Source organism: Mustela putorius, unplaced genomic scaffold, assembly GCF_011764305.1.
Source record: "Mustela putorius furo isolate JIRA1106 unplaced genomic scaffold, ASM1176430v1.1 tig00001118_pilon_pilon_pilon, whole genome shotgun sequence".
Classification (NCBI taxonomy): domain Eukaryota; kingdom Metazoa; phylum Chordata; class Mammalia; order Carnivora; family Mustelidae; genus Mustela; species Mustela putorius.
Window position 1 is genome coordinate 504,822 of NW_025421577.1, and position 24,493 is coordinate 529,314.

General features: G+C 42.7%; 1 protein-coding gene across 5 annotated transcripts in view; it reads left to right on the forward strand.

The window, feature by feature from the left end:
• The first annotated feature begins 18,570 nt into the window (after positions 1–18,570).
• Positions 18,571–24,493, forward strand: part of MTR (5-methyltetrahydrofolate-homocysteine methyltransferase) — a 105,044-nt gene continuing 99,121 nt past the window's right edge. For 2 of the 5 annotated variants that reach the window (XM_004774785.3, XM_045087353.1), the window contains exons 1-2: positions 18,571–19,106; positions 22,538–22,752. In XM_004774785.3, coding sequence (XP_004774842.1) covers positions 19,073–19,106; positions 22,538–22,752 — 249 coding nt within the window. In that variant the 5' untranslated portion in view covers positions 18,571–19,072. The other 3 variants (XM_045087352.1, XM_045087355.1, XM_045087354.1) reach the window with 3 other exon arrangements.

Sequence of the window (24,493 nt, forward strand, 5' to 3'; positions counted from 1 at the left end):
GATGAAAGCCACTGGATTAGAGGAAAAGGAAAGGATCAGCAGAATAAAAAAGCTAAAAGAATTAGAGAGGCTCTTACTGGGAAGGTAAGCAGGACAAATATGAATGACCAAACTCTGGCACCGCCCGGTCAGTGACCTAGAAGTGTCAGGCAAGGACTTAGTTTGAGATAGGTACATTTGGCTTAGTAGTCTCTCTTGCCGTGTACGTGACTCAGTGTATGTTGTTGAATGAAGAAGCTGGAAATGAGCTTCCTCTGGCTCTTGAGCAAGAGGACACAAATCTACATGATACAGAGTTAAAAACTTGGACTTGGAGGTGAAGCTGGTAATGGTTACCAGAAGCTGACAAAAATTCACCCCCTTTTTCAATGGATTATTAGACAAGAAGGTATTGAGCATGTCCAACTGTGTCCTTGAGCTTTCGTAAATACCCTGCAGCCTGGGCAGTGGTTAACCTGTCCTGTCTGGGACATTTTCATGTCTCCGATGGAACTAGCAGAGAAGGAGACAGGTTTTGTTTCCCTTACGCATTCATTAATAACTCCATACTTGAGAAACTGACAGACCGTCATTGTTCTGAAACTGGGAGCTTGGAGAGGGTTGTAAGTTGTCAGTGGAAACCTCTACTCAAGGCACGATGCTTCTCTACGGGACAAGCTACCAGAGATGGAGAAAGATGAGCTGTATAAACTACCTGTAAAGAGAAAAAGGAGTTTTTGAATACTCAGTGTGAACAATGGGATGGTGTTATGGTCAGCATTTAAGTGTATAGTTTCAAAATTACCTAGGTGACCAATACGCAAAGCCAAGATTGGTAGCCCTCATCAAAAGCACCTCCCTCGTCAAAATTGCCTTCTGGAGGCCTGGATCCCACCGGAGATCAGTTAGATCAGGATGGAGGTGGGAGAAGCTAGTCGTTCCCGTCGATCAATCTAGTGTACAGTTGAGGCTGAGTGTCCTGGCTTTTCTTGAGCCTCGGACTCCGCGGTCTGCTCTGGGACTGTTGCCAATGGGATCTGCAGACATATACGAGGAAATCCATCATGAATAACAGTGAGTGCCCTTAGGGAACCAGCCTTCTCTGTGGCAACGGTTCCCACATACACCTCAGACGCACCCAGATATCCCCAAGCATTGTTATTTCCCAAATGTCTTCCTTTCTAACAACTGACTCAGTTGAGTGTTTCAGATGTTGGACAAGGTTCTTTGCTCTTCTCCGGTGGGGGCAAATCCGTCATCCCTCCAGGCCTGTCTCCTCCTTTGGGAGGCCTTCCCTAGACTAGTCCAATCTTCACAGCATCCATCTCCTCTACTTCCAGACCTTGTTCTTGCTCCTGCTTCGAGGGTCTCATGCACTATCCTGGGGTAGTGCTGTGCTGAGACGGCCAGGGCAAGGACGTGTCTTACCCGGGCACCCGTGAGCACAGGACCCAGCCTGGGGCGGGTAGTGAGCATTGAATGAACAGGTTTGCGTGTTTGTGGGAATTTGAGGGTGATTGACTGGCATGCACAGGAAGGAGAACAGGTGGAAATCATTAGGCCCATGGCTGGGCTGGAGATGGTCAGAAAGAATTCGAACTGCTAAGTGAGAGCAGTGGACTTCCAGCAAGCGGACCCATGCACGTGGAGATGTCCAAGCGCTTCATGGAAATGGGCGCTTTTAACACATTTCTCAATCTTCAGCTTCCCAGATGCACTCCCTCCTAACACCACAGGATCTCCATTATCACTTTTGCTTGTAGGACCACCTTTTCCCCACTTCTCACAAGAAGAGCACACCCTTCACCCATTCTAAATCTAAGGTGCACTGACCTAGGCTATAAAAATGTCCAGGGCTGGGGCGCCTGGGTGGCTCAGTGGGTTGCGCCGCTGCCTTCGGCTCAGGTCATGATCTCAGGGTCCTGGGATCGAGTCCCGCATCGGGCTCTCTGCTCCGCGGGGAGCCCGCTTCCCTCTGTCTCTCTCTGCCTGCCTCTCCATCTACTTGTGATTTCTCTCTGTCAAATAAATAAATAAATAAAATCTTTAAAAAAAAAAAAAATGTCCAGGGCTCTGGGGCACCTGGGTGGCTCATTGGGTTAATCCTCTGCCTTCAGCTCAGGTCATGATCTCGGCGTCCTGGGACTGAGACCAGCATCTGGTCTGCTCAGCAGGGAGCCTGCTTCCCCCTCTCTCTCTGCCTGCCTCTCTGCCTACTTGTGATCTCTCTCTCTCTCTCTCTGTCAAATAAATAAATAAAATCTTAAAAGGAAAAAATCTCCACGGCTCCAAACAAAGGGATTATTAGAACTATTACTTGAATCCCTTAGTGGGGTCCTTGATCAAGTCACCACACTTCCAATCCTGAAACTTTCTACCTTTTCTGGTCTTATTCATTATTCTGCTGAAGGTGAACTGTGGCATTAGGAATGGAACACAAGGGCCCTTGTGGGGACATTCTGAAATCAGATGCTTGTATTATAAACTGTTGGAGGCGGCAGTAATGCCTGTTTTCACTTACTAACTTCACCTTTTCCACTCCTCAATTATTGTCAAAAGAATGAATGACTCAGGGCGCCTGGGTGGCTCAGTGGGTTGAGCTGCTGCCTTCGGCTCGGGTCATGATCTCAGGGTCCTGGGATCGAGTCCCACATCGGGCTATCTGCTCAGCAGGGAGCCTGCTTCCTCTTCTCTCTCTGCCTGCCTCTCTGCCTACTTGTGATCTCTGTCTGTCAAATAAATAAATAAAATCTTAAAAAAAAAAAAAAAGAAGAAGAATGAATGACTCATGGGGGAGACTGGTGATGGAAAATCAGAGCATCTGAATGTTTGCCCCCAGTCTGAGGCTTTTTGGAGTAGTGTCTTTAGTGAACAAAATTGTAATTTTGATGACATCCAGTTTATTGTTTTATCTTATAATTTGGGATTTTTTCCATGTGTCCTGTTAAGTCTTGGCTAAATATAGGGTTACTAAGAATTTTTCTGTATTCTTCTAGAAATTTTGTAGTTTCTTAAAACATTTTATTTATTAGAGAGAGAGAGAGAGAGCATGAGCAAGGAGAGGGGGAGAGGCAGGGTGAAATGGATAAGCAGACCCCCTGCTGAGCAGGGAGTCCTGATACAGGGCTCCATCCCAGGACCCTGGGATCATGACCTGAGCTGAAGGCAGACACTTAACCAACAGAGCCACCCAGGCACCCCTAGAATTTTTGTAATTTTAACCATTTAACCATTAAACATTCAGAACTAAATTTTGTACTACAAAAAGTTACTGGCAAAAATGTAAAAAGACATAAATAGATACACTCATGGGGAGCAAAGCAAATACAGGACCCATTTGCTTTTTTGGTCCTGTATTTAAGTACAAGCAATCTTTTCCAGCTACGCTCAAGAATAATTCTTAGAAGGAATCAGCTGGTTGGAAAAAACACCACTGCACTGCAGCAGCATAGACCAGCCAAGGGAGGTTTTCTGAGGCAACCACAGTTTGCAAATGTCACCAGACAAAGCCTGTGGTCATTGTTCACACGACTTCTCTTATTGGTGGTATGTATTACACAAAAAGGCATTTAAAAACATAATTATCCAGGTATTTAAAATATTCCAGTGGCAGTCTTGAACTTACTTCATCTTAGAAAATATTTAGTATGTACTATTTCTTGTTAGCAAAAAAATAAAATGTATCCTAGCTACCAGACCAATTAACGTTCAGTCTATCCTTACTCTTTTGCTAAATACTTGGAAACAGTTTGATCAGTATGTTTAAGAAAATTAATGGAATTACTTCTTCATTTTATACATGATTTGTATTTGTTTCCAAACACCAAAGTTCAGGATACGGATGCATAGACATGTACCAAAGGAGTATCATTCCTTTTAGCTTCCCCTTTGCTTCAGGAATAACTTAAAATTGTAGCTACATATTATATTGCATGAGTAAATGAGAAAAATTTACATAATGAACAATTTCTATTAGCACCACAGTCTTTTAATCTTGACTTAACTGCTTTTATAGGATTTGTTGCCTCTTTTATCTCTCAGTGTTTTTTATTCTATTGCTCAAAATGTGTTAACAGTTTATTTGAATTGAAGAATAAAGTCTGATTATTACTTTTTGTAATGACAGGAAGTGAGACCAATGGAATTAATCGTTTAGCCTAAATTTTGTAATTAGGTTCTATGGAGACATTTCCCATTTTTTCAATTATCTAAAGCTGCAGCTCCAATGTTTTGGTGAAAATATGATTAAAGCACATGATAATATAAAAACATTTTATTTTCAGAGATATTGGCAAAAGAGTGTTGAAATGAGTGATTGCCCCAACCCTTCCTGGGTCAAATGGACTAAACAAGAAGTCTGTAAGAGAAAGACAGCAGGTGTCACCAACAGTCGGCTGTTAAGTCTGAGGGATAGAACACTATCACCAAGAAAATATCTGGGTTCCTGAGTGACAGGTTTGCCCCAGTGACATGGGCTGCTCACCTCAATTCAGCCATAAGGAAAGAAACTCATTTGTATATTTGACCCTTAAACATATCAGCTTGAACTGCATGTATCCATTTATACGCAGGGTTTAAATATATATATATATACATATGTATACACATATGTATATATATGTATATACATATGTATATACATATGTATATATATATATATATACAGTACAGTACTATAAATGTGTTTTCCTTATGATTTTCTTAATAACATTTTCTTTTCTCTGGCTTACTTTGTTCTAAAATACAGTACATAATGCATACAACATACAAATACATGTTAATTGACTTTTATCAGTAAGGCTTCCACTAGACAATAGTAGACTATCAGTTGTGAGATTTGGGGGGAGTCAAAAGTTGTGAGCATGTTTTCAACTGCATGGGGTGGAGGGTTGGCGCCTTTAACCGCCACATTGTTCAGGGGTCAACTGTATAAGCTTTAAACCATTGCATTTAGGGTCTCTGTTTTAGCAGCTTAGCTTTACCCCAAAGAATATAATAGAAATGTTGACAGTTTCCTGACCTGGTTGCACAGCTATATTTATAGTATTTTATTTTATTTATCTGAGAGAGAGTGCACATCCATGAGCATGGGGGGAGCGGTGCAGAGGGAGAGGGACAGACTCCCCACTGGGCTGGAAGCCTGAATTGGGGCTCCATCCCAGGACCCTGAAATCATGACCTGAGCCAAAGGCAGACAGACACTTAAGCAACTGAGCCACCCAGGTGCCCTAGTTATGGTATTTCAGATTGTGCTAAATGTTTTCACATTTTTTTCTGTCAACTCGTCTTTATATATATTTAATAATGGAAGATAGTAACTTTTTGTACCAAATTCAACACATCCAATCCATCCATGTATTTGTTCATTTTACAACCACCACATATCATTTTAAGTGCAATTTTCAGATCTTCTTTGTTTTCACATGCTTTTTTCCTCTTTTTCTATGTGGTTTTCCATCAATGCTGTTCTGACTCTTTTGCATCAGAGTGAATGCAAGCAGTTTTGCTGACACGGAATACTTCTATCTCTGGGGCTAAGGGTCTTTGTCTTCCTCCTGTCCCTACCCATCCATTTGTTCTCTTTCAAATAATGATCTCTGTTCTCTTTTGAGAACATTGTTTGTTTTATCAAAAGAGACTATGTGATATGGATCTTGAATGATAAGCTTGCCAAATGTCTTATCATTAGCTAGGATCTTCCGTTATGATGTCACTTTCTTATGAGAAGATTGACAGGTGGCATCCATGGGGAAAGGGGGCTGGTCAACCTTGCCTCAATCCTCGCCATTTTGTTTTTTTGGTCCCTGATCACCCAGTGTGTTTGGGATGCTGGTTATATTGGTACATCATACCACATACACCTCGGCCTGATACTCCTGTCGTACTCTTGCTACTGCAGTGTTTCTGAGCCCAAGACCTCACCCACAAGTGTTAAGGCTACTGCCTGTTCCCTCCTTACACTGCAGTGGGCCTCAGGGGTGTGGGGTCTACACGGCAGTACGAGCCCCAGCTCTCTCCCCTCTCCAGCTGAGGGGTCTACTTTAGGATTCCTCCAGAAGCTCATGTGCTGAAGGAATCTACACATCCAAATCCCAGTGGGGAGCTCTGCAGGCACCAACTTGTTGCTATGAAATTCAACTTTTATTGTCTCTTCTTCCTGTATCTGATGGACCCCCAATGGTTATCATAAAACTAACCATTCATTGCCCCACTTACTTTTGATAATCATGGAAGGCTGTGGGTAGAGTCCTGACTGGAAGCTGAGGTTTGGTGAGGCCCAGCAAATCTGACAGCAGGCCTCAGGCATTTGCCCTGAACAGAGCTGGCCTTCTGGTCAACTCTTCCTTGTCTGCCGCCATAACTATTAAAATAAGGAATGTTCTGTCATGTCACCCTCGTGTGAGACGTGCTTTGGGAAATACTGATTTAGAGATATAAACAAAATTTCAGGAAATTATGGCCCAGAGATAATCTCATCCGAACCCCTTCATTTGCTAGAAGTGAGTCTCAGAGAAGAAAGGCGACACCCATTATCACAGCTGCTCCTTCCGGCGCTCTGCTGGAATCAACTATTATCCTCATTCTAGAGAAAATTGAGACCATGATAGTTAAGTGACTCTGATTGCCCAGCTAGCAGAGTTGGGACTTCCAGAACTGTTCTTATTCATTACCCCAGGATGAATTTTGAAGTTAGGAAATTCTGAGTCTGATTCTAATGCCACACATAGGACCACATTCCATTTCCTGCCGGGGTGTAGACTGTAAGAGCCATTCTTCAATATATCAAAAATCCACACATTCTTCCCACTGGGCTGGATGTCTGAATTACCCAATTTCGCACGATGCATGAGATGTTCTATACTGAACAGTTCAGGGAAAAATAAATAGATAAAATATTAAATGGGAATATGTATAAAATTCGCAATGTGAAATGAATACCCAAGCTGCTGGAGTATTCATTTAAGCAATAAACATAGAAGAAGCAAACTCTTTGTTTGCTTCAGATGTATGAAAGCCCCTAACACTCTAGATTTAAACACTAAACTTAATTTAATATTTATATTTATGTCCTAACATATGTACACATTCAATATTATTATGAGGTTAAAAATGAAACAGGTTACTTAGAGCCTGGAGATCAGGGACAACCAGGCCTCTCAGACGATGCAGTCTGGTAGTTATTCATTAAAAGTCCAGTATCCAATAAGATCACTGAATTGGAAGTTCTTAATCCCCAGCAGACCCACCACAAGTTCTCTAAAGACAGGGACCATGCCTTGTTTCTTTTAATCCCTTCTGCTTATCACAACGCTTTCATAAAATAAGCCTTCAATATATCTTTGAATGAATCATGTCTAAGCTTCTTCTAAGTATGTTTTCTTTGGCACAGGACACATGGCCTCAGTCAGGGCTTGCATCTGCTTTATGCCAATGCCCACCATTATTCAAGGCTCAGCTACCTCCCTCTGTTCCAGGGCATGAACCACCAGGTACTTCCCAGAGACCACGGCTCCCGGCTGATGGCTATCTCCAGGGCAGCTCCTTGGTGAAACAGTTAGGAGGCATACTCTGGAGCTCACTGCTCACAGCCAACTTCCTCAAGGCTGCTTGTGGCCAGAAGTGAGGAGGGCTGACTGGTAAATGAAGGAGGGGCTTGAAGGAGGGGGTGTCAGGAGGGTCGGTCAGGCAGTGAGCAGTGTGCAGATGGAGCGACCGGGAGAGAGAAAGGCCAGCAGTGCCCACCTTCCACCCCCATAGAGTGCTAGGCAGTTTTAAGACAGAAAATTCTTTCATTATGCTAATAACAATAATTCCAAGATCCACTGACATTAAAATGGAGACATATTTTTGAGAAGGCTGTTGTTAAGAGTCCAAGTGTGAGATAACGGCCTGGCCGAAGGCAGAGGCAGAAGAGCAGACACATCAGCGGGGTGATCCAATCCTAACTTGAAACCACTCCGTTTAGGATCCCTACCTACTTTTATCTTTTTTGTCTAATGTGACATAATGAAGCACAAAGAAGGGGGGGGGAATACCCATGATCCTCTGAATCGATACAGAAAAAGAATATAATATTTACACCCTTACATGATAAAAACACTCATTAAGATAGAAGCATCTTGGGGCGCCTCAGTGGCTCAGTGGGTTAAGCCGCTGCCTTCGGCTCAGGTCATGATCTCAGGGTCCTGGGATCGAGTCCCGCATCGGGCTCTCTGCTCAGCGGGGAGCCTGCTTCCTTCTCTCTCTCTGCCTGCCTCTCTGCCTACTTGTGATCTCTGTCAAATAAATAAATAAAATCTTAAAAAAAAAAAAAAAGATAGAAGCATCTTGGTGCTTCCCCAAGATGATAAAGACCACACACACACACACACACACACAAAAAAAACTCACAGCTAGCATCATATGTGGTGGTGGAAGGCTGGAAGCTTTTCCTCCAAGATCAGGAACAAGGCAAGGATGTCTGCTTTCATCACTGCTATTCAACATAGTACTGAAAATTCTATCCAGAGTAATTAGGCAAGGAAAACAAATAAAATACATCAAATCTGGAAAGAAAGTAAGATGATCTCTGGTCACAGATGACACAATCTTCTATGTGGAAAGCCCTAAAGAACTCACACACACAAAAATTGTTAGAGCCAATAAATGAATTCAGTAAAGATTCAAATACAAAATCAACACCCCCAAATTAGTTGTATTTCTAGACATTTGCGGTGAACAATCTAAAAAAGGAACTTAATGAAATGATTCCATTTGCCATAGCATTTAGCAGAATAAAATACTTAGGAATCTATTAAATCAAGGAGGCAAAAGGCTTACACTCTGAAAATACAAGACACTGCTGTAAGAAATTGAGGAAGACCAGGGTGCCTGGGTGGCTCAGTGGGTTAAGCCTTTGTCTTCAGCTCAGGTCATGGTCTCAGGATCCTGGGATCGAGCCCCACATCAGACTTCCTGCTTCCCACTCTCTCTCTCTGCCTGTCTCTCTGCCTACTTGTGATCTCTCTCTGTGTCAAATAAATAAATAAAATATTTTTAAAAAAGAAATTGAAGAAGGGGCGCCTGGGTGGCTCAGTGGGTTGAGCTGCTGCCTTCGGCTTGGGTCATGATCTCAGGGTCCTGGGATCGAGCCCTGCATCGGGCTCTCTGCTCTGCAGGGAGCCTGCTTCTCTCTCTCTCTCTCTCTGCCTGCCTCTCTGCCTACTTGTGATCTCTGTCTGTCAAATAAATAAATAAAATCTTTAAAAAAAAATTGAAGAAGACCTAAATAAATGGAAAGCTATCACAGATACATGAAATGAAATATTGTTAAATGTCAATACTGCCAAAAAACAATGTACAGATTCAATGCAATCTGTATTAAAATCCCAATGGCATTTTTATAGAAATAGAAAAACTCACCCTGAAATTCATTTGAAGTCTCAAGGAACCTTAAATAGCCAAACTAGCTTGAGAAAAAAGAACAAAGTTGAAGGACTCGCACTTACTGATTTCAAAATGTACTACAAAGCCAAATGGTGTGGTACTGGCATAAGGATAAACATACAGGCCAACAGAATAAACTACAGAGCCCAAGAACAAACCCTGACATGTATGGTTAATTGATTTTTGACAAGGATGCCAAGACCATGCAATGGTGGAAGAAAATGTCAAAAAATTGTGGTGGGAAGATTTGGATTTCACATGCAAAAAATAAATTTGGACCCTTATGTTGTACCATATGCAAAAATCAACTCAAAATGAATGAGAGGCCTAATCTGAACAGCTAAAACTACAAAAATCTTAGAAGAAAACATAGGGAACATAGGGGGAAATGTTCATGCCATTGGATTTAGCAATGATTTTATGGCTATGGCACCAAGAGCACAGGTCTTAAATGAAAAAAATATATAGATTGGACTTAAACAACGCTAAAAACTTTTGTGCCTCAAGGGGCACTATCAAGAGAGTGAGAAGAAGACCCACAGAATGTGAGAGAATATTCATAAGTCATGAATCTGATAAGGGATTAATATCCAGAATCTATAAATTTAAATAATAGGACAACAAAAAAGGGGCAATCCAAAATGGGCAAAGGAGTTAAGCAGACATTTCTCCAAAGAAGATAGAAAAATGGCCAATAAGTACGTGAAGGTTGTTCAGCATTACTAATCATTAGAGAAATGCAAACCCAAACCACAGTGAGATATCATGTTATTCTTATTAAGATGGCTATTATCAATGAGATAAAAAATGACAAGTGTTGGAAAGGATGCAGGGAAATTAGGACCTTTCGACATTGCTGGTTGGTAAACAGTTGGGAAGTTCCTCAAAAAACTAAACATAGAATGATGACAAAATCCAGCAAGTCCGGGTCCCAGGTCTATACCCAAAATGTTGAAAGCAGGGCCTGGAGCATATACTCATCTACCGATGTTCATTGTAACATTACTCACCACAGCTACACAGTGGAAACTATCCATATGTTCATGAACAAATGACCGGATAAACAATAGGTGATGTGTTCGTACAATGGAATACTGTGCTGCCTTAAAAGGGAACAAAGCTAGGATATATGCTTCAGTGTGAGGGAACCTTAAAAACATTATGCTACATGAAATAACTCAGGTACATAAAGGACAAATATAATTCCATTTACATGAGGAACCTAGAGTTGTCAAATTCATAGAGACAGAAATCTGATTATGGGTTACCAGGAACTGGGGTGAGGAGGAATGGGGAGTTATTGCTTAATTGTTACAAGCCTTCTGTTCAGGATGGCAAAAAAGTTTTGGAAGTGTAAAATGGTGACGGTTGCCCAATACTGTGACTGTTGTTAATGCCATGAAATTGTATACTTAAAAAAGATTGAAATGGCACATTTTATGTTATATGTTATAATGTGATTTTAAAAATTAATAATATAATACACCCCAAACCATTGAATTGTATGCTTTAAATAACGGGATTGCATGGTATGTGAGTAATATATCTCAGTAGAGCTGTTTAAAAAAGAAAGAAAGAAAGAAAGAAAGAAAGAAAGAAAGAAGAGATATCACAGCAATCAGTTTTGAGGGGAAAAGGCTGTGATTCAAGAATTTCATAGGTAATCAGCCAGCCGTTCAAGCACGTCAGCAGTAGAAGGACACGTTACATATGGCAGAGCTTAGAACATCTCTGTGCCCTTTTTCAATTACGGAATACCCTTTTCCAAAGAAGCTGTCTTGGGCTTCTTTTCTCAGAAATCTATCCCATTCAGGAAGGCTCTACTCTCATAACCGTCCAAACGCCTCGCCTTCCAATTCCATCACACCGGCATTAGTTCTTTGTATTTCGAATGAACGTCTTCCTTTCCTCTAGTCAGTAGCTTTTTATTTGTATTACCCTTATCCCATTTCCACTTTGTCTTACTCATTTGTACTCTGTCTTCATCTATACTACAGGATCTTTGAATAGAAATCCTATTTTGAAGCTTTTATTTATTTATTTGAGAGAAAGAGAGAGAGAGAGAAAGTGCTGGCAGAGGGAAAGGAAGAAGCAGATTCCCCACTGAGCAGTGAGACCGACACAGGGCTCGATCCCAAGACCTGGAATCATGACCTGAGCTGAAGACAGGCACCCAATCAGCTGAGCCATCCAGGCACCCCTAGAAATCCCATTTTGAACATCTCTGTATTCCCCCCCAAAACGCCTGATGTAGTACTTATCTACTTCCAGCACTTAATTAGTACCTGTTTTATTGAATTTTCTAAGGCTCTGCTGTCAATATTAATTACACATTTTGATAGTCTGAATAATGCCATAGGTTTCAATTTCTTTCAAACTAAATTAGCTCCCAGGTAAAAACATGCCATGATTTAACACACTCCAGAATTAGCCCTTCAATATAAACTAATAGTGTTTGACACATAGAATGAATAAGTGACTGTTGATTAAATATTTACTTGAAGAAAAACATAGATTACATAATGTTTAAAGGCCATATTTCATTTTTGAGAGGTACCCAAATAAATGGTTCTTATAAGGACTTTTATATCAAGGTCCTTACTACCAACTGGTCATCCCAGTGGAAAGCTACCCCAAATATTATTAGAAGTACATGGTATTTACACATGTGGTAGTCTCAATCATGTACCAGGTACACTGTTGTTCTGCTTTCAATGGAGAGACCTATCCCAGCATGGTTGTCTGCTTGCGGAGAAGGACTAGTTGTTCACCCAGGGAATCCTTGGATGACTGAAGTTTAGCGTGGTCGAACCATGACAGCCCGAGGTGTGTTCTCTAGGATGCACTCACGGCACCAGAAACAAGGGCAAAGAGCCTACTAGCGAGGCGGACATTCCTGAGTCCCTTCTCCGTGCCTCCATTCCTCACCCTTACTCGCCACCCTCCCGCCCCCCGTTTTCTGAGGAACACGGTGTTTCTTTCCCGGGATTAATACCTTTCCTTAAGTTAGACTCAGCTTCATCCAGGGATTCTTTTGCTTTATTTAATGTTAAGCCTGTGAGATTTATCTTACCGTTGGAAAATAAAAGAATACTATCTCCAACTTCAGAGAATGATTAAAGCTTTTAAGCGATATCCTGGTAAAGACAAAAATAAGCACACAACATCCTCTCTGTGCCTTTCACAGAGTCTGCTGTGAAATTTGAGCTAGCAGTGTTCATTTGATTAAGCTCTGAAAAATGACCACTGCCATGTTTCTCCAGTAATTTCTTCTTCTTCTTCTTCTTTTTTTAAGATTTTATTTTATTTTTTAAAAACATATTTCTTTTTTTTTTAATTTTATTTATTTATTTGACAGAGATCACAAGTAGGCAGAGAGGCAGGCAGAGAGAGGAGGAAGCAGGCTCCCTGCTGAGCAGAAGGCCAGTTGCAGGGCTCCATCCCAGGGTGCTGGGATCATGACCTGAGCGAAGTCAGAGGCTTTAACCCACTGAGCCACCCAGATGCCCCTAAGATTTTATTTTTAAGTAATTGCTATACTCAGCATGGGGCTCAAACTTACAACTCCGAGGTCGAGAGTTTCACACTCTACCAACTGAACCAGCCAGGTGCTCCCCAGTAATTTATTCTTTTTTTTTTTCTTGAAGATTTTATTTATTTATTTGACAGACAAAGATCACAAGTAGGCAGAGAGGCAGGCAGAGAGAGAGGGGGGGGGAAGCAGGCTCCCTGCTGATCTGGGAGCCCTACGGGGGGCTCAATCCTGGGACCCTGGGATCATGACCTGAGCCGAAGGCAGAGACTTAACCCACTGAGCCACCCAGGCGCACCCCCAGTAATTTATTCTTGCGAACATTTATTCACTTGCCACTGTGTGTCCAGGTACTAGATGTTGCTGTAGATGTAGTTACGACTGAGCCAGAAAAAGTCTGTACTTAAATAAGACTTTCTTGGGGCGCCTGGGTGGCTCAGCTGGTTAAGCATCTGCCTTCAGCTCAGGTCATGATCCCAGGGTCCCAGGATTGAGTTCCCCACTAAGGGTCCCAGCTCAGCAGGAAGCCTGCTTCCCTCTCTCCTTTGAACTCTCTCCCCCACTTGTGCTCTCTGTCTCTCAAATAGATAAAATCTTAAAAAAACAAAACAAAACAAAACAAAAAACTTCTTTAAACTGAATTAAAGGCTTAAAGTACGCAAGGCAAAAGGGCAGACAGGGTAGAGGGCAAGGTGCCTGACCTACCAGAGCTCTGGAAGGTCATATACTAACACACTGGGGATGGTGTTTGTGATCTTCCTTTGAACTTTAAATTCTTATCTGGCCCCCCAAGGCCACATGAGTATCTCTCATTGAAAATTGAAAATATAGCATACTTAAAATTTCAGCATTTGGGGAATAAGGATGACATTTATTTAACTACTAAAAAAAGAGTAACATTTTTTTTAAGATTTCATTTATTTATCAGAGAGAGAGAGAGGGAGAGCGAGCGAGCACAGGCAGACAGAATGGCAGGCAGAGGCAGAGGGAGAAACAGGCTCCCCGCTGAGCAAGGAGCCTGACGTGGGACTCGACCCCAGGACGTTGGGATCATGACCTGAACTGAAGGTAGCTGCTTAACCAACTGAGCCACCCAGGTGTCCCAGCAGTAACGTTTTTATAAACCTATGTTACAATGAGAGCAGGGGCATCTGAGTTACAGCTGACATTACAAGCAGTTTGGGACTTCCAGTTTTCTGGGGAGAGGGCTGCCCACAGGGAAGCATTGGTTTAGAGACAAAGAGCACAAACAGGGCACCTGGGTGCCTCAGTGGGTTAGGCCTGTGCCTTTGGCTCAGATCATGATCTCCAGGTCCTGGGATTGAGCCCCACATCAGGCTCTCTGCTCGGCGGGGAGCCTGCCTCCCCACCCCCTGCCTGCCTCTCTGCCTGCCTGTGATCTTTCTCTCTCTCTCTCTGTGTCAAATAAATAAAACCTTTTTTTTTTTTTTTTTTTTTTAAAAAAAGGAACACAAACACTGAAACCAGTTTTTCCAGGTATGAGGACCAGTTTTGCTACCCTGGGCAAGTTATTTAAGTTCTCTCTCTTCTTTTTCTCTTTTAGATTAATCAGTAAAGCCAGGCAGGTGGAGAAGGAACAAAGACATCTGTAACTGACTGTGTTCAGTTATGACCAACCACATTCTCCTTTTTTTTTTTTTCATTGTGAGACAAGGGTAATAAGAGCACCTAGCTTACGGATATCCTCCTCCATGGGCCTAACCTTGCTTTGTAATGATATATGTGATTATCATTTTTCCTACGCTCTAGGCTACAGGACCTGGGTCTGTCTCATTATTTTAGCTCCAGTGCCTGGCCAGTGGTTACAAATATTTGTTAAACAAATGAATAATAATGCCAACATGTTATAGGATTTCAACAATTGGATCTTTTAAAAAAATTCATATATATATATATATTTTTTAATATTTATTTATTTGAGAGAAAGAGAGAGAGCATGAGCAAGGGGAGGGGCTTAGGGAGAGGGAGAAACTGACTCCCTGCTAAGCAGGAAGCCTGATGCAGGGCTTGATCCCAGGACCCTGAGATCATGACCTGAACCAAAGGCAGATGCTCAACTCACTGAGCCACCAAGAAACCCCAGGTTTTTGGTTTTTAAAATTTCCTTTGGATTAGATTTTGGTTTTGGGTTTTGGGTGGATGATTGGTTTGGTTTGGTTTGGCTTGGTTTTGTCTAGGAGTACAAACATTTTTGTTTAATAGACAGGAATGTGGGATTTAATCAGTTTAAGATGATGAACTGAGCGCTAAACTTTTAGCTAACTGCTAAACTTTTATTTTTATAAATGCAATATAAGGAGGCAAAGTGACCTGACAAACCCTTTTTAAAGTCTTTTCTTTGAAGTCTGGAAATTTATAGAATAGACCTGGAGGGAAATCAGAAATAATTTTTAAATTGGAAAGAGTTCATTGAGAACAAATTCTTTTCTCATAACTACAAAAAGAAATTGGTTAGGGTTTAATGCTTAAAAAGTTCAGCAATTATAGCCAAGTTAATATTTTGTTTTTGTTTTCCTTTAAAGGGCAAATTTTAAAATAGAGGTGACTTAAAACATTATTTTCTGGTCCTGCATGGGAAGCAGGGAGGCAAGTTTCAATTAAGATAGTCAAGTTGAAACCTAGAATTTCTGTGGTATTTGGGACATGATTCAGTTATTAAAAGATAAGAGTCACGGTGTACTGGCATTTAAAGACCCAGCTGGGGGTGCCTAGATGGCTCAGTCATCTCAGGTCATGATCCCAGGGTCCTTGGATCCAGTCCCATGTTGGGCTCCCTGCTCAAAGGGCAGCCTACTTCTCCCTCTCTCTCTGGCCTTCCTACCTGCTCATGCTTGCTCATTCTCTCTCTCTCAAATAAATAAATAAAATCTTTTTTTTTTTTTTTTTTAAAGAATGCTTTTAGAATCAGTGGAGCAGACGGCATAGATTGAACCTGACTTGCCCAGGAGACAACGTCCTAGAGAGAGAGATGGTAATTCTCTCCATGCAGGAGAAAAGAGGGAGCAAGGCCTCTCCAGGGCTATTGGTGACAATAAAATAACCTCCAATTTTCTGTGTATTCTTTTACTACCTTGTACTTGGCAACAAGATTGTGTATCACAGACTCAATAAATTCAGCTCAATTACTACAATCCATGTGGGTTATCAAAGTGCTTGTTGACCTATGTGACTCTAGGGATGGGTCATAACCTTGAGATTATGAAGGGAGTTGAGGGAAGAAGGAAAAGTCAGGGATCTTTTGGGGAAAGCTAATGGTTACCTCATACCCCCCAGGGGTAGCAATCCCTTGTATGAGAACTGGTTCTCAGTTGACATTCTTAGGACTCTGACTAGCAGGACACCAAAACAACCCAATGGGCTTAGCACACACAATCAAGCCATAGAATAATGTGTTTTTTTAATATTTTATTTATTTATTTGAGACATAGAGGAAGAGAGAATGAGGGTGCACAAGCAGGGAGCAGGGTCAGAAGGAGATGGAGAAGCAGGCTCCCCACTGATCACGGAGCCCGATGATGCAGGGCTCTATCCCAGGATCCTGATATCATGATCCAAACAAAACGCAGATGCTTAACTGACTGAGCCAGCCAAGACCCATAGAATACTGGATAAAGCTGAAATACAATTTATTTACTGGCATACAGTAAGAGTTGGGTATTTATGTCCACTGTATTAGTTTCCTAGGCCTAATGTAATAAAGTATCAAAAGACGGGTGGTCTAAAACATCAGAAAGGTACTGTGTCACAGTCCTGGAAACTGCTAGTCCAAAACCAACCTGTCAGCAGGTCCATGTGGGCCTCTGCTTCTTTTGTCAATGTGGCTGTTTTATCCTTGTGTATCTCTGTCCTCTTCCAGCAAAGACACCGCTCATGTTGGACTAAGAGTCCATTTTCCTTGGACCTTATCTTAACTAGTTACCTGTGCACCAACTCTATTTCCGAGGACATTCCGTTCTGAAGTGCTAGGATTTAGGACTGTTGTGGGCCACATTTCAACCCATAATGGTATTCTTGGAACTCTTCTTTAAGTTGTGTGAGTTTTTGTACTAGGAATTCACTGACCTTTTAGTCATATTTGTTACTCTTTTAAGACTAAGGAAACACTGGGTCCGGTCATTTTTAGATGACAAAGCAAATATCTGATGATTCATTAAACACAGAGGCTGATCTACAATTCCTGCAATTTCTGCTAAGATAGAGGATACTAAGTAACTAGGCACCCAGAAGATTTTTTTTTTTTTCAAGGACCACCTCAACAAAATGTGAGATTGGTGATAATTTAAAACTTTACAATCTAGGGGTGCCTGGGTGGCTCAGTTGGCTAAGGATCTGCCTTCAGGCTCAGGTCATAATCCCAGGGTTCTGGGATCGAGCCCCATGTCCCGCTCCCTGCTCAACCGGGAGTCTGCTTCTCTATCTCCCTCTGCCTGCTTCTCTGCCTACTTGTGCTCTTGCTCTCTCTCTCTCTCTCTGTCAAATATAAATCTAACAAAACAGAAACCTTGCAATCCAAACAAGATCTTCAACTCTTCAGGGCCATCCTCTCCCTCCCACATTCTTATTTGTTCTGTTCTCCCCCCCCCCCCCTTGAGGTTTTTCATCTCCAAGTATGACCATTTTTGGTAAAGATGCAATACACCTGATTATCATAATTTTTTAGATATAAAAAATTGAGGTATAATTACATAATAAAATGAGAATGGCATACAAATGTGTACTTTAAAATAAAAAAATTAGTAAACTTCATAATTTGGTCTCAACTTTATTTTCCTAGATTCATTTGCTTTCCTCCTGTCTACCATGCTCACCCTTACAGAGCTTTTCTTTAATTTCTAAGTCTCTCGAGTGCTGTGTTCTGCTCAGGAAGTCTCTCCGCACTGGAGAGCTCCTACGTCAAGTCTCAGTTACTTCCTGGAAGCTTTGCTCCAACACCCTTGGAGCAATGCAGCTCTTTTGGCACAGTGTATGTGGTTCTCATTTTCCCCTGTTCAATTATTAGTTTTAGCTAGTTGTGAGTTCTTTCTCCAAGACAGAGGCGGGGGTGTGATGTAGCTTGTCTTTCCTTGCATTTGCCCCGTGTTTAGCCCAACGCATGATACATAGTTAAGTGTTCAATAAATTACACTGTCAATTAGTTGACAGTTAACACGCAGGTATGTACCTCAGAGTTTTCACAGCGCGTTGGCACGATCTCATTTTCCCCCTACAACAGGCTTATAAAACAGCAATTACGACCACCCTATCATTTCCTGCTTGTGGAGCCAAGAGACTCAGAGGTTATTTATCTTGCCCAGAGCCAGCCAGTAGCAAAACGTGGCTAGAACTTGGTCCCCCGACTCCAAATTCCCCGCTCTTGACACCACCACAGGTTGAAGCTAGCGCCAACTCCGCGCTACGACTTAAACTTGAGAGGCCTCGCCGGCCGCATTTCCGGATATCGGGCTTGGAGACGCGCCCAGTTTCCGCAGGGCATAACAGTTTGGGGCTCATTGACTGCGTGGGACCTTGGACTACATCTCCCAGAGAGCCCCGGGGCAAACCCTCAGGTGACTGGTTGAAATGGATCCGCCAATACGGCGCGACGTGCTCGTACAGACCAATCATAGGCCGGAAGGGGCAGGGCCTCCCACGCAGAGGCTAGATTGAGCGGAGACGCTCGCAACGTTGTTAGATGTCCCAAAGCCCAAGGGGCCTGAGATCCTCGGTCCCGCGCCTCGGGCGCCACGGCGTCCTCCTTTTCGGGTCCAGTCCGCGCCTTTCCCGCGACCCGCTTAGGGTCGCGCGTGTGTGGCCGCCAGCCCCGCGCCGAGGACAGGCCGGGTGACCGGGAAGAAAGCACGTGCTGGAGCGTTGTAGCGGCCGAGGGCTCGTCTGTTATCGCCACGCCGCGCCCAGGTCGTGCGGGAGGTCCCCCGCGCGGCGTGTGGTGCGCGGAAGGCCCCGGGTGTCGCGGGCCCCGGGCCGCGGGCTCCGGGCTCCTCGGCGCCTCCGGCGACCTCGGCCCCTGAGGGCGGCTCTCGGGCGCTGGCTGGCGTCGCTCTTGGCCGTGTTCTCCTGTGCAGCGTGCGACTCCCCGGCTTCGCCCCTGGCCTGCGGAGGAGGAGACTCGGCGGCATGTCGCCCGCGCTGCCAGAGCTGACGCCTTCCGGTAACGCTGCCTCTAGCTCTCCGCGGTTGGGTTGTGTACTGAGCCCTGTTACGGGCTCCTAATCCCTGGGATAATTCTCCTCGCCTCCTGGAGGCGCGCCGCCAGGTTTCCCCGCGGGCGGGAGGGCGGCGGCTTTGAGCTGGCGGAGGTTCCACGTGCTTCTGCTGGGTTCCTTCCGCGCCTGCACCTCTTCCTCCCCAGGCAAGCGGACTCTCAGCAGCTACGAGGCACCCTCCCTCTGCGCGCGCCCGAGACCCCTCTTAATGTCCAAGTAACTTCGCTGTTGGGTACAACATACTTCAGCGGGGCGCAGTGGAAATTTGGCCAGAGTTAACGTTCTCAGTTCAATAATTATTTATTGAGCACTTGCTGTGTTCACCCAAAGAAAGTTTCTGTGTTGCAAGGCGGATAAGGAAACCCAGAGAACGATTAAAACTTAAGGAAACGTTTCTTTTACCACATCAGGGTTAGAGCAGTCGTTCTGCACACTCCAGATTGCATAGAACCACTTTGTAAAATGAGCAGATCGAACGTCGTGATGGGGAGTAGTAATCTCAAGCCATTCTAATGATGGCTCTGACATTAATGTTGAGAAAAAACTAGGTTAGCTCAAGAGCTGACAGTAGTTTCAGTTTTATAATGAGATCGGTCTCTAAGGTCATCCTTGATTAAAATTTTTGGTCGAACATACCCATAAAAACACAGGAGGTATGAGGTAGGAAATGTAGAAAGAAGAGAACCAGTCCTAAGGACGGAGCAGTACCTGGGTGTGGGGGAATGAGGGTGTTCAGCATGGCAGGAGCTGAATACTGAATTCCTAACTCAGAAGGAAATTTATCAGAGGTGAGCTGGTGACCCTATTGATTCTAGGGTTCTGATATGGGACTGGTAAAATTGTTCTTGAAACCAGTGGAAATGTGACTGAGAAACATTTTATCACTCTTGGTATAAAAGAAGAGGTAGAGAGGCAGATCATACCATTCTTTGAATAATATCTCTGCCTCATGACTGCTTGCTTTCCTATTTAATTAAGAAGGGAAGCAACGTTGTTTGCCTTCATCTAAATATATCAACAGCAGAATGCATCAGCTAAATGGGGGCAATGTAGAGCTATATATTTTTGTTTCCTCTGTGAGAGTTGTTGGGTAGAATCTGCCCTGTTAAGAACGTGGTTAGTCAGGAGTAAACTGTACAGAATGTTCTGTATGCAATGAACTGAATATAGATAAATAGGAGGTTGTTTTGGTTATCATTGTTCTTCACGGAAGATCTCAGTGACTGCTCATCTTACCAAGTGAAAGAATTGTTAAGGTGACTTGCTCTTAGGAGAAGCTTCTGGAGGGGCAACGGTGATTAGAAGCCAGTGAAAGATAACCCCCTGTTGGAAAAGCTTGGGGAATACATCAGGATTAGAACAGTGAACACTTAAACGAACAAAGGAGGACCTCTAAAAGGGAAATCTTATCCCCTACAGGGTCAATAAGCATGTGGATGATGTAGAAGCAGGGAATTTTTAAGGGCCTCAGTTGGGGGGAGTTTTGTCTTCAATGCATGCAATTCCCATTTTATTATGTCCCCTTTTATCTCATTTTCTGTTCACAGTTCTCATGGTCTCACAGGTGGCCTGGTTTCCATATTGCCATGTATTTGTATGTTTCCTTGTACTCTAGTGTGTGTACTTACTTTTAATTTATGTAAGTAGTATCTTGGTAGTTGATGATTGCTGAACTTTTCACTCAGTATCCCACCATTATCATATAGCAGTGTGGTGTTCCCCACAAATGCCTACCACATTTTTTTTTAATTTTTAATTTTTAATTTTTTATAAACATGTATTTTTATCCCCAGGGGTACAGGTCTGTGAATAGCCAGGTTTACACACTTCACAGCACTCACCAAAGCACATACCCTCCCCAATGTCCATAATCCCACCCCCTTCTCCCAACCCCCCTCCCCCCAGCAACCCTCAGTTTGTTTTGTGAGATTAAGAGTCACTTATGGTTTGTCTCCCTCCGGATCCCATCTTGTTTCATTTATTCTTCTCCTACCCACTTAAGCCCCCATCACTGCTTCCTCATATCAGGGAGATCATGTCTACCACATTTTACTTGGACATTTCCCAACATTGTCTCCAACGTGCCACTCCTACTAACATCCCCTTCTGTGTTCCCGGTGGATCAACCTGAGATTTTGTTTGGGAAATATACCCAGGATTGAGGTTGCTGGGTTTTCTGCATGCTTACTTTTTACCAAGTTCTGCTAGGCTGCTCTCCAGAATGGCTCTGTCCAGCAGGCATACTGGAGGGTGCAGATTTCTTTGGCATTATCCCGTTTTCTAATTATTGGCCATCTATTGGGTGCAAATGGGTATCATCTTGTTTTAATTCACATCCAGTCGCTAATGAGCTTGAGCATCTCTTTATATAGGTGCTGAGTATTATTTTCTTCTTCCTTGACTTGACTATTTGTATCTTTTTAGGAGTTCCTTGTACATTATAGGTGTTAGTCCCTTTCAGTTTGAGACATTGCAGAATCCGCCTCCAATCCATAATCTGTTTGTTAATTTTGTCTATGGTAACTTTGATTTCATAGGAATTCTTAGTTTTTATGGAATCACGTTCGTTCTTTTTTTTTTTTTTTTTAAATATTACGTTGTAGTTGGGCTTTTTGAGTCTTAAGTCTTTCCCTATTCCAAGCAATGGAGATACTCTATATTTTACTCTTCCTTTTTTATGGAATATAGTTTTATGGTATATTTTGATATTTAGTGGGCCAAAGTTAATTTAGCATTTTCTGGGACTTCAGTCTTCCATGCAGAGTATAGAATATGTTTGTCAGATTTCTAATAAAAAGTCAGATGTTTTATTTAGGGTCTCTAAAAACAGCTTTGATCTCTTGCATATATGATGACTCCTTTCACAAGATCTCAAAATTTGTATATGTGGGAGCTAGGTTGTTTCACAGTAACAGCTGTATTAAAGACTGAAAATAGTTTCTGTTTCTGGACTGAAAAGTGAATACAGTAGAGACCCTCTGGAAAAAATGCTTAGACTTTTTATGAAAATGGGAGGAGGAATGGAGGCATGTGCCACTGTCAGAGCTGCTGAGGGTACAGAAGTGCTCTTCCCTAAGGACAGAGAGAGAAAGAGCTTGAGCCAAGCTGTAAGAGGATTATGAGGTGGAGGGCGGGATGAGTTTTGGAGCTTTGGGTAGAAGACTTATACTGACTGGGTTAGGTCGAATTTCCTACAGAAGGAGAAGGATTTGGAGCTAAAAGAGAGCAGGTTTGGGACGGCATACGTGGGATGTGGTGAGGATAGCCAAGAAAAGCTGAACCAGTCAGTGTCCTTGAGGCTTTTAGTAGTTCTTATAAACCCGCATGCAACTTTTCCCTGGGGTTTTGAAAGTCGGATTTTTCACTTTCTTTAAAGCAGGTGTGAAGAAAAGCCTGCAGGATGAGATTGAAGCCATTCTGCGGGAGAGGATCATGGTGCTGGATGGAGGGATGGGGACCATGATCCAGCGGCATAAGCTAAGTGAAGAAGACTTCCGAGGTCACGAATTTCAAGATCATGCCAGGTCCCTAAAAGGCAACAATGACATTTTAAGTATAACTCAACCCAATGTCATTTACCAGATCCATAAGGTACAGTACTGCCATGCCTCCTGTTCTCATGCCATTATTCTGTAAGCCTCTTCGTATATCGAGGGCTCTGGAGGGTACAGAAGAAAGAGGTGATTCATTCACCAAGACGACTTTGGGCACTGAAGAAAGGAAAGGCCTCGCACTGCGATGAGCATTCAGGATAAGGAGGTGAGAAAGGTAGTTTTCCTGCCTTTGCGGCAGTTAAATGAAAGGCCATAGAAATCCTGGACAAATTGGGCTTTTCACATACACTGCTTCACCTGAGTCACCACAGCAGCCCCGATAAAGTAAAACCAAAAAGGTGGTCGTTATTCTTATTTTGTGGATTTAGAAGTTGTGGCTCACAGAGGGTAAAGAACTTGTCTGACGTTTGGGAGCTTCCTGACATGAAATCCCATGCTCTTTCATTCCATTTTTCTGCCTCCAATAAAAATGGTTAGCCAGCATGAATCAGGAACAAGTAACTGGGGGCAGTAGATTTTTAAAATTTAGAAAGAAACATAGAGTGAAATTGTTTGGTAGGTCATCGCCAGAATTTCATAAAATTACAACCAGAAGAGATACTGAGGTGATTGAATCTATTTTCCTGGTCTGGATTCAACTGGAAGGATAAGACATATTTGCCAGTGAAGTGAGAAAGTTTTATTTTCTGGAGAAGGGCATTGTTACAGATGTTTCAGTCTCTTAAGGGGAAAAAAGTCATCTAAACAAATCATTTTGTGATTAAGGGTCCCAACGAGAATGGAAGGGATCATTCTGTTGTGTGGTCAAGACTTGTTCTAGGTTAATTGCAGAATGGCGTTCATGTGAGGAAAGCTAAGAATGCCTTTCCTTTGCTCATAGTGGGAATTCCAGGTACCAGAAGATTTAAAATTGATCCTTAAAAAAGTATGGTTCTGCAAGAAGAATGTAACTAAATTTTTCTGCGAGGCCTTGAGAGTAGTTAAATCCTATTATAAAATCTAGTCTGTTGTAGATTGGGAATATCATCATGGATATGAATGGCCTCGTATGGTTACAAATACACTTTTCAAAAATTTTATTTATTTATTTATTTATTTATTTATTAGAGAGAGCATAAACGGGAAGCAGCAGGCGGAGGGAGAGGGAGAAGTAGGCTCCTCGCTGATCAAGGAGTCTGTTATTGGGCTCGATCCTAGGACACAGCAATCATGACCGGAGTGGAAGGCAGTTGCTTACTCGACTGAGCCACCGAGGTGTCCCATAAATAGACTTCTTAAAATGCAGCTGTTGAAATCACATGCACTGTCATGCCTGTAGCTTCATCATTATTGTTCCTATGGATTACCGCTAGATTATAAGATGCTGCAGGGCAAGCAGCTTATAATTATGCCTCTTTTTTCACTACTGAAGCCCTACTGCCTAGAACGTTATCTCCCACATAGGAAGTGCTCAATAAATATTTGTTAGAGGAAAGATTCCTTGCCCTGTGTATTAGGTAGGCATCTAGATGGGAGAACGAGGTTCCCATGAGAGGTCTGTGGAGTGGAAATGGCTATAAGTACAACAAAGTGTGCCAGGGTGTCCCATTTATGGGGGTGCATTTACTAGCCAGACATGTGGAGAGCATGTTGTGTTCATGGATGAAGAGGGGAAACAGACCAGGTTTTTTTTCACATGTGGCTATTTCTAGTGGAGCCAGTGACCATAGATCAGATCCTCTGGTGTATAATTTTAACGGAATGTCCAAGTTGTATTTGTAACGTAGGTGCCTGGCGGT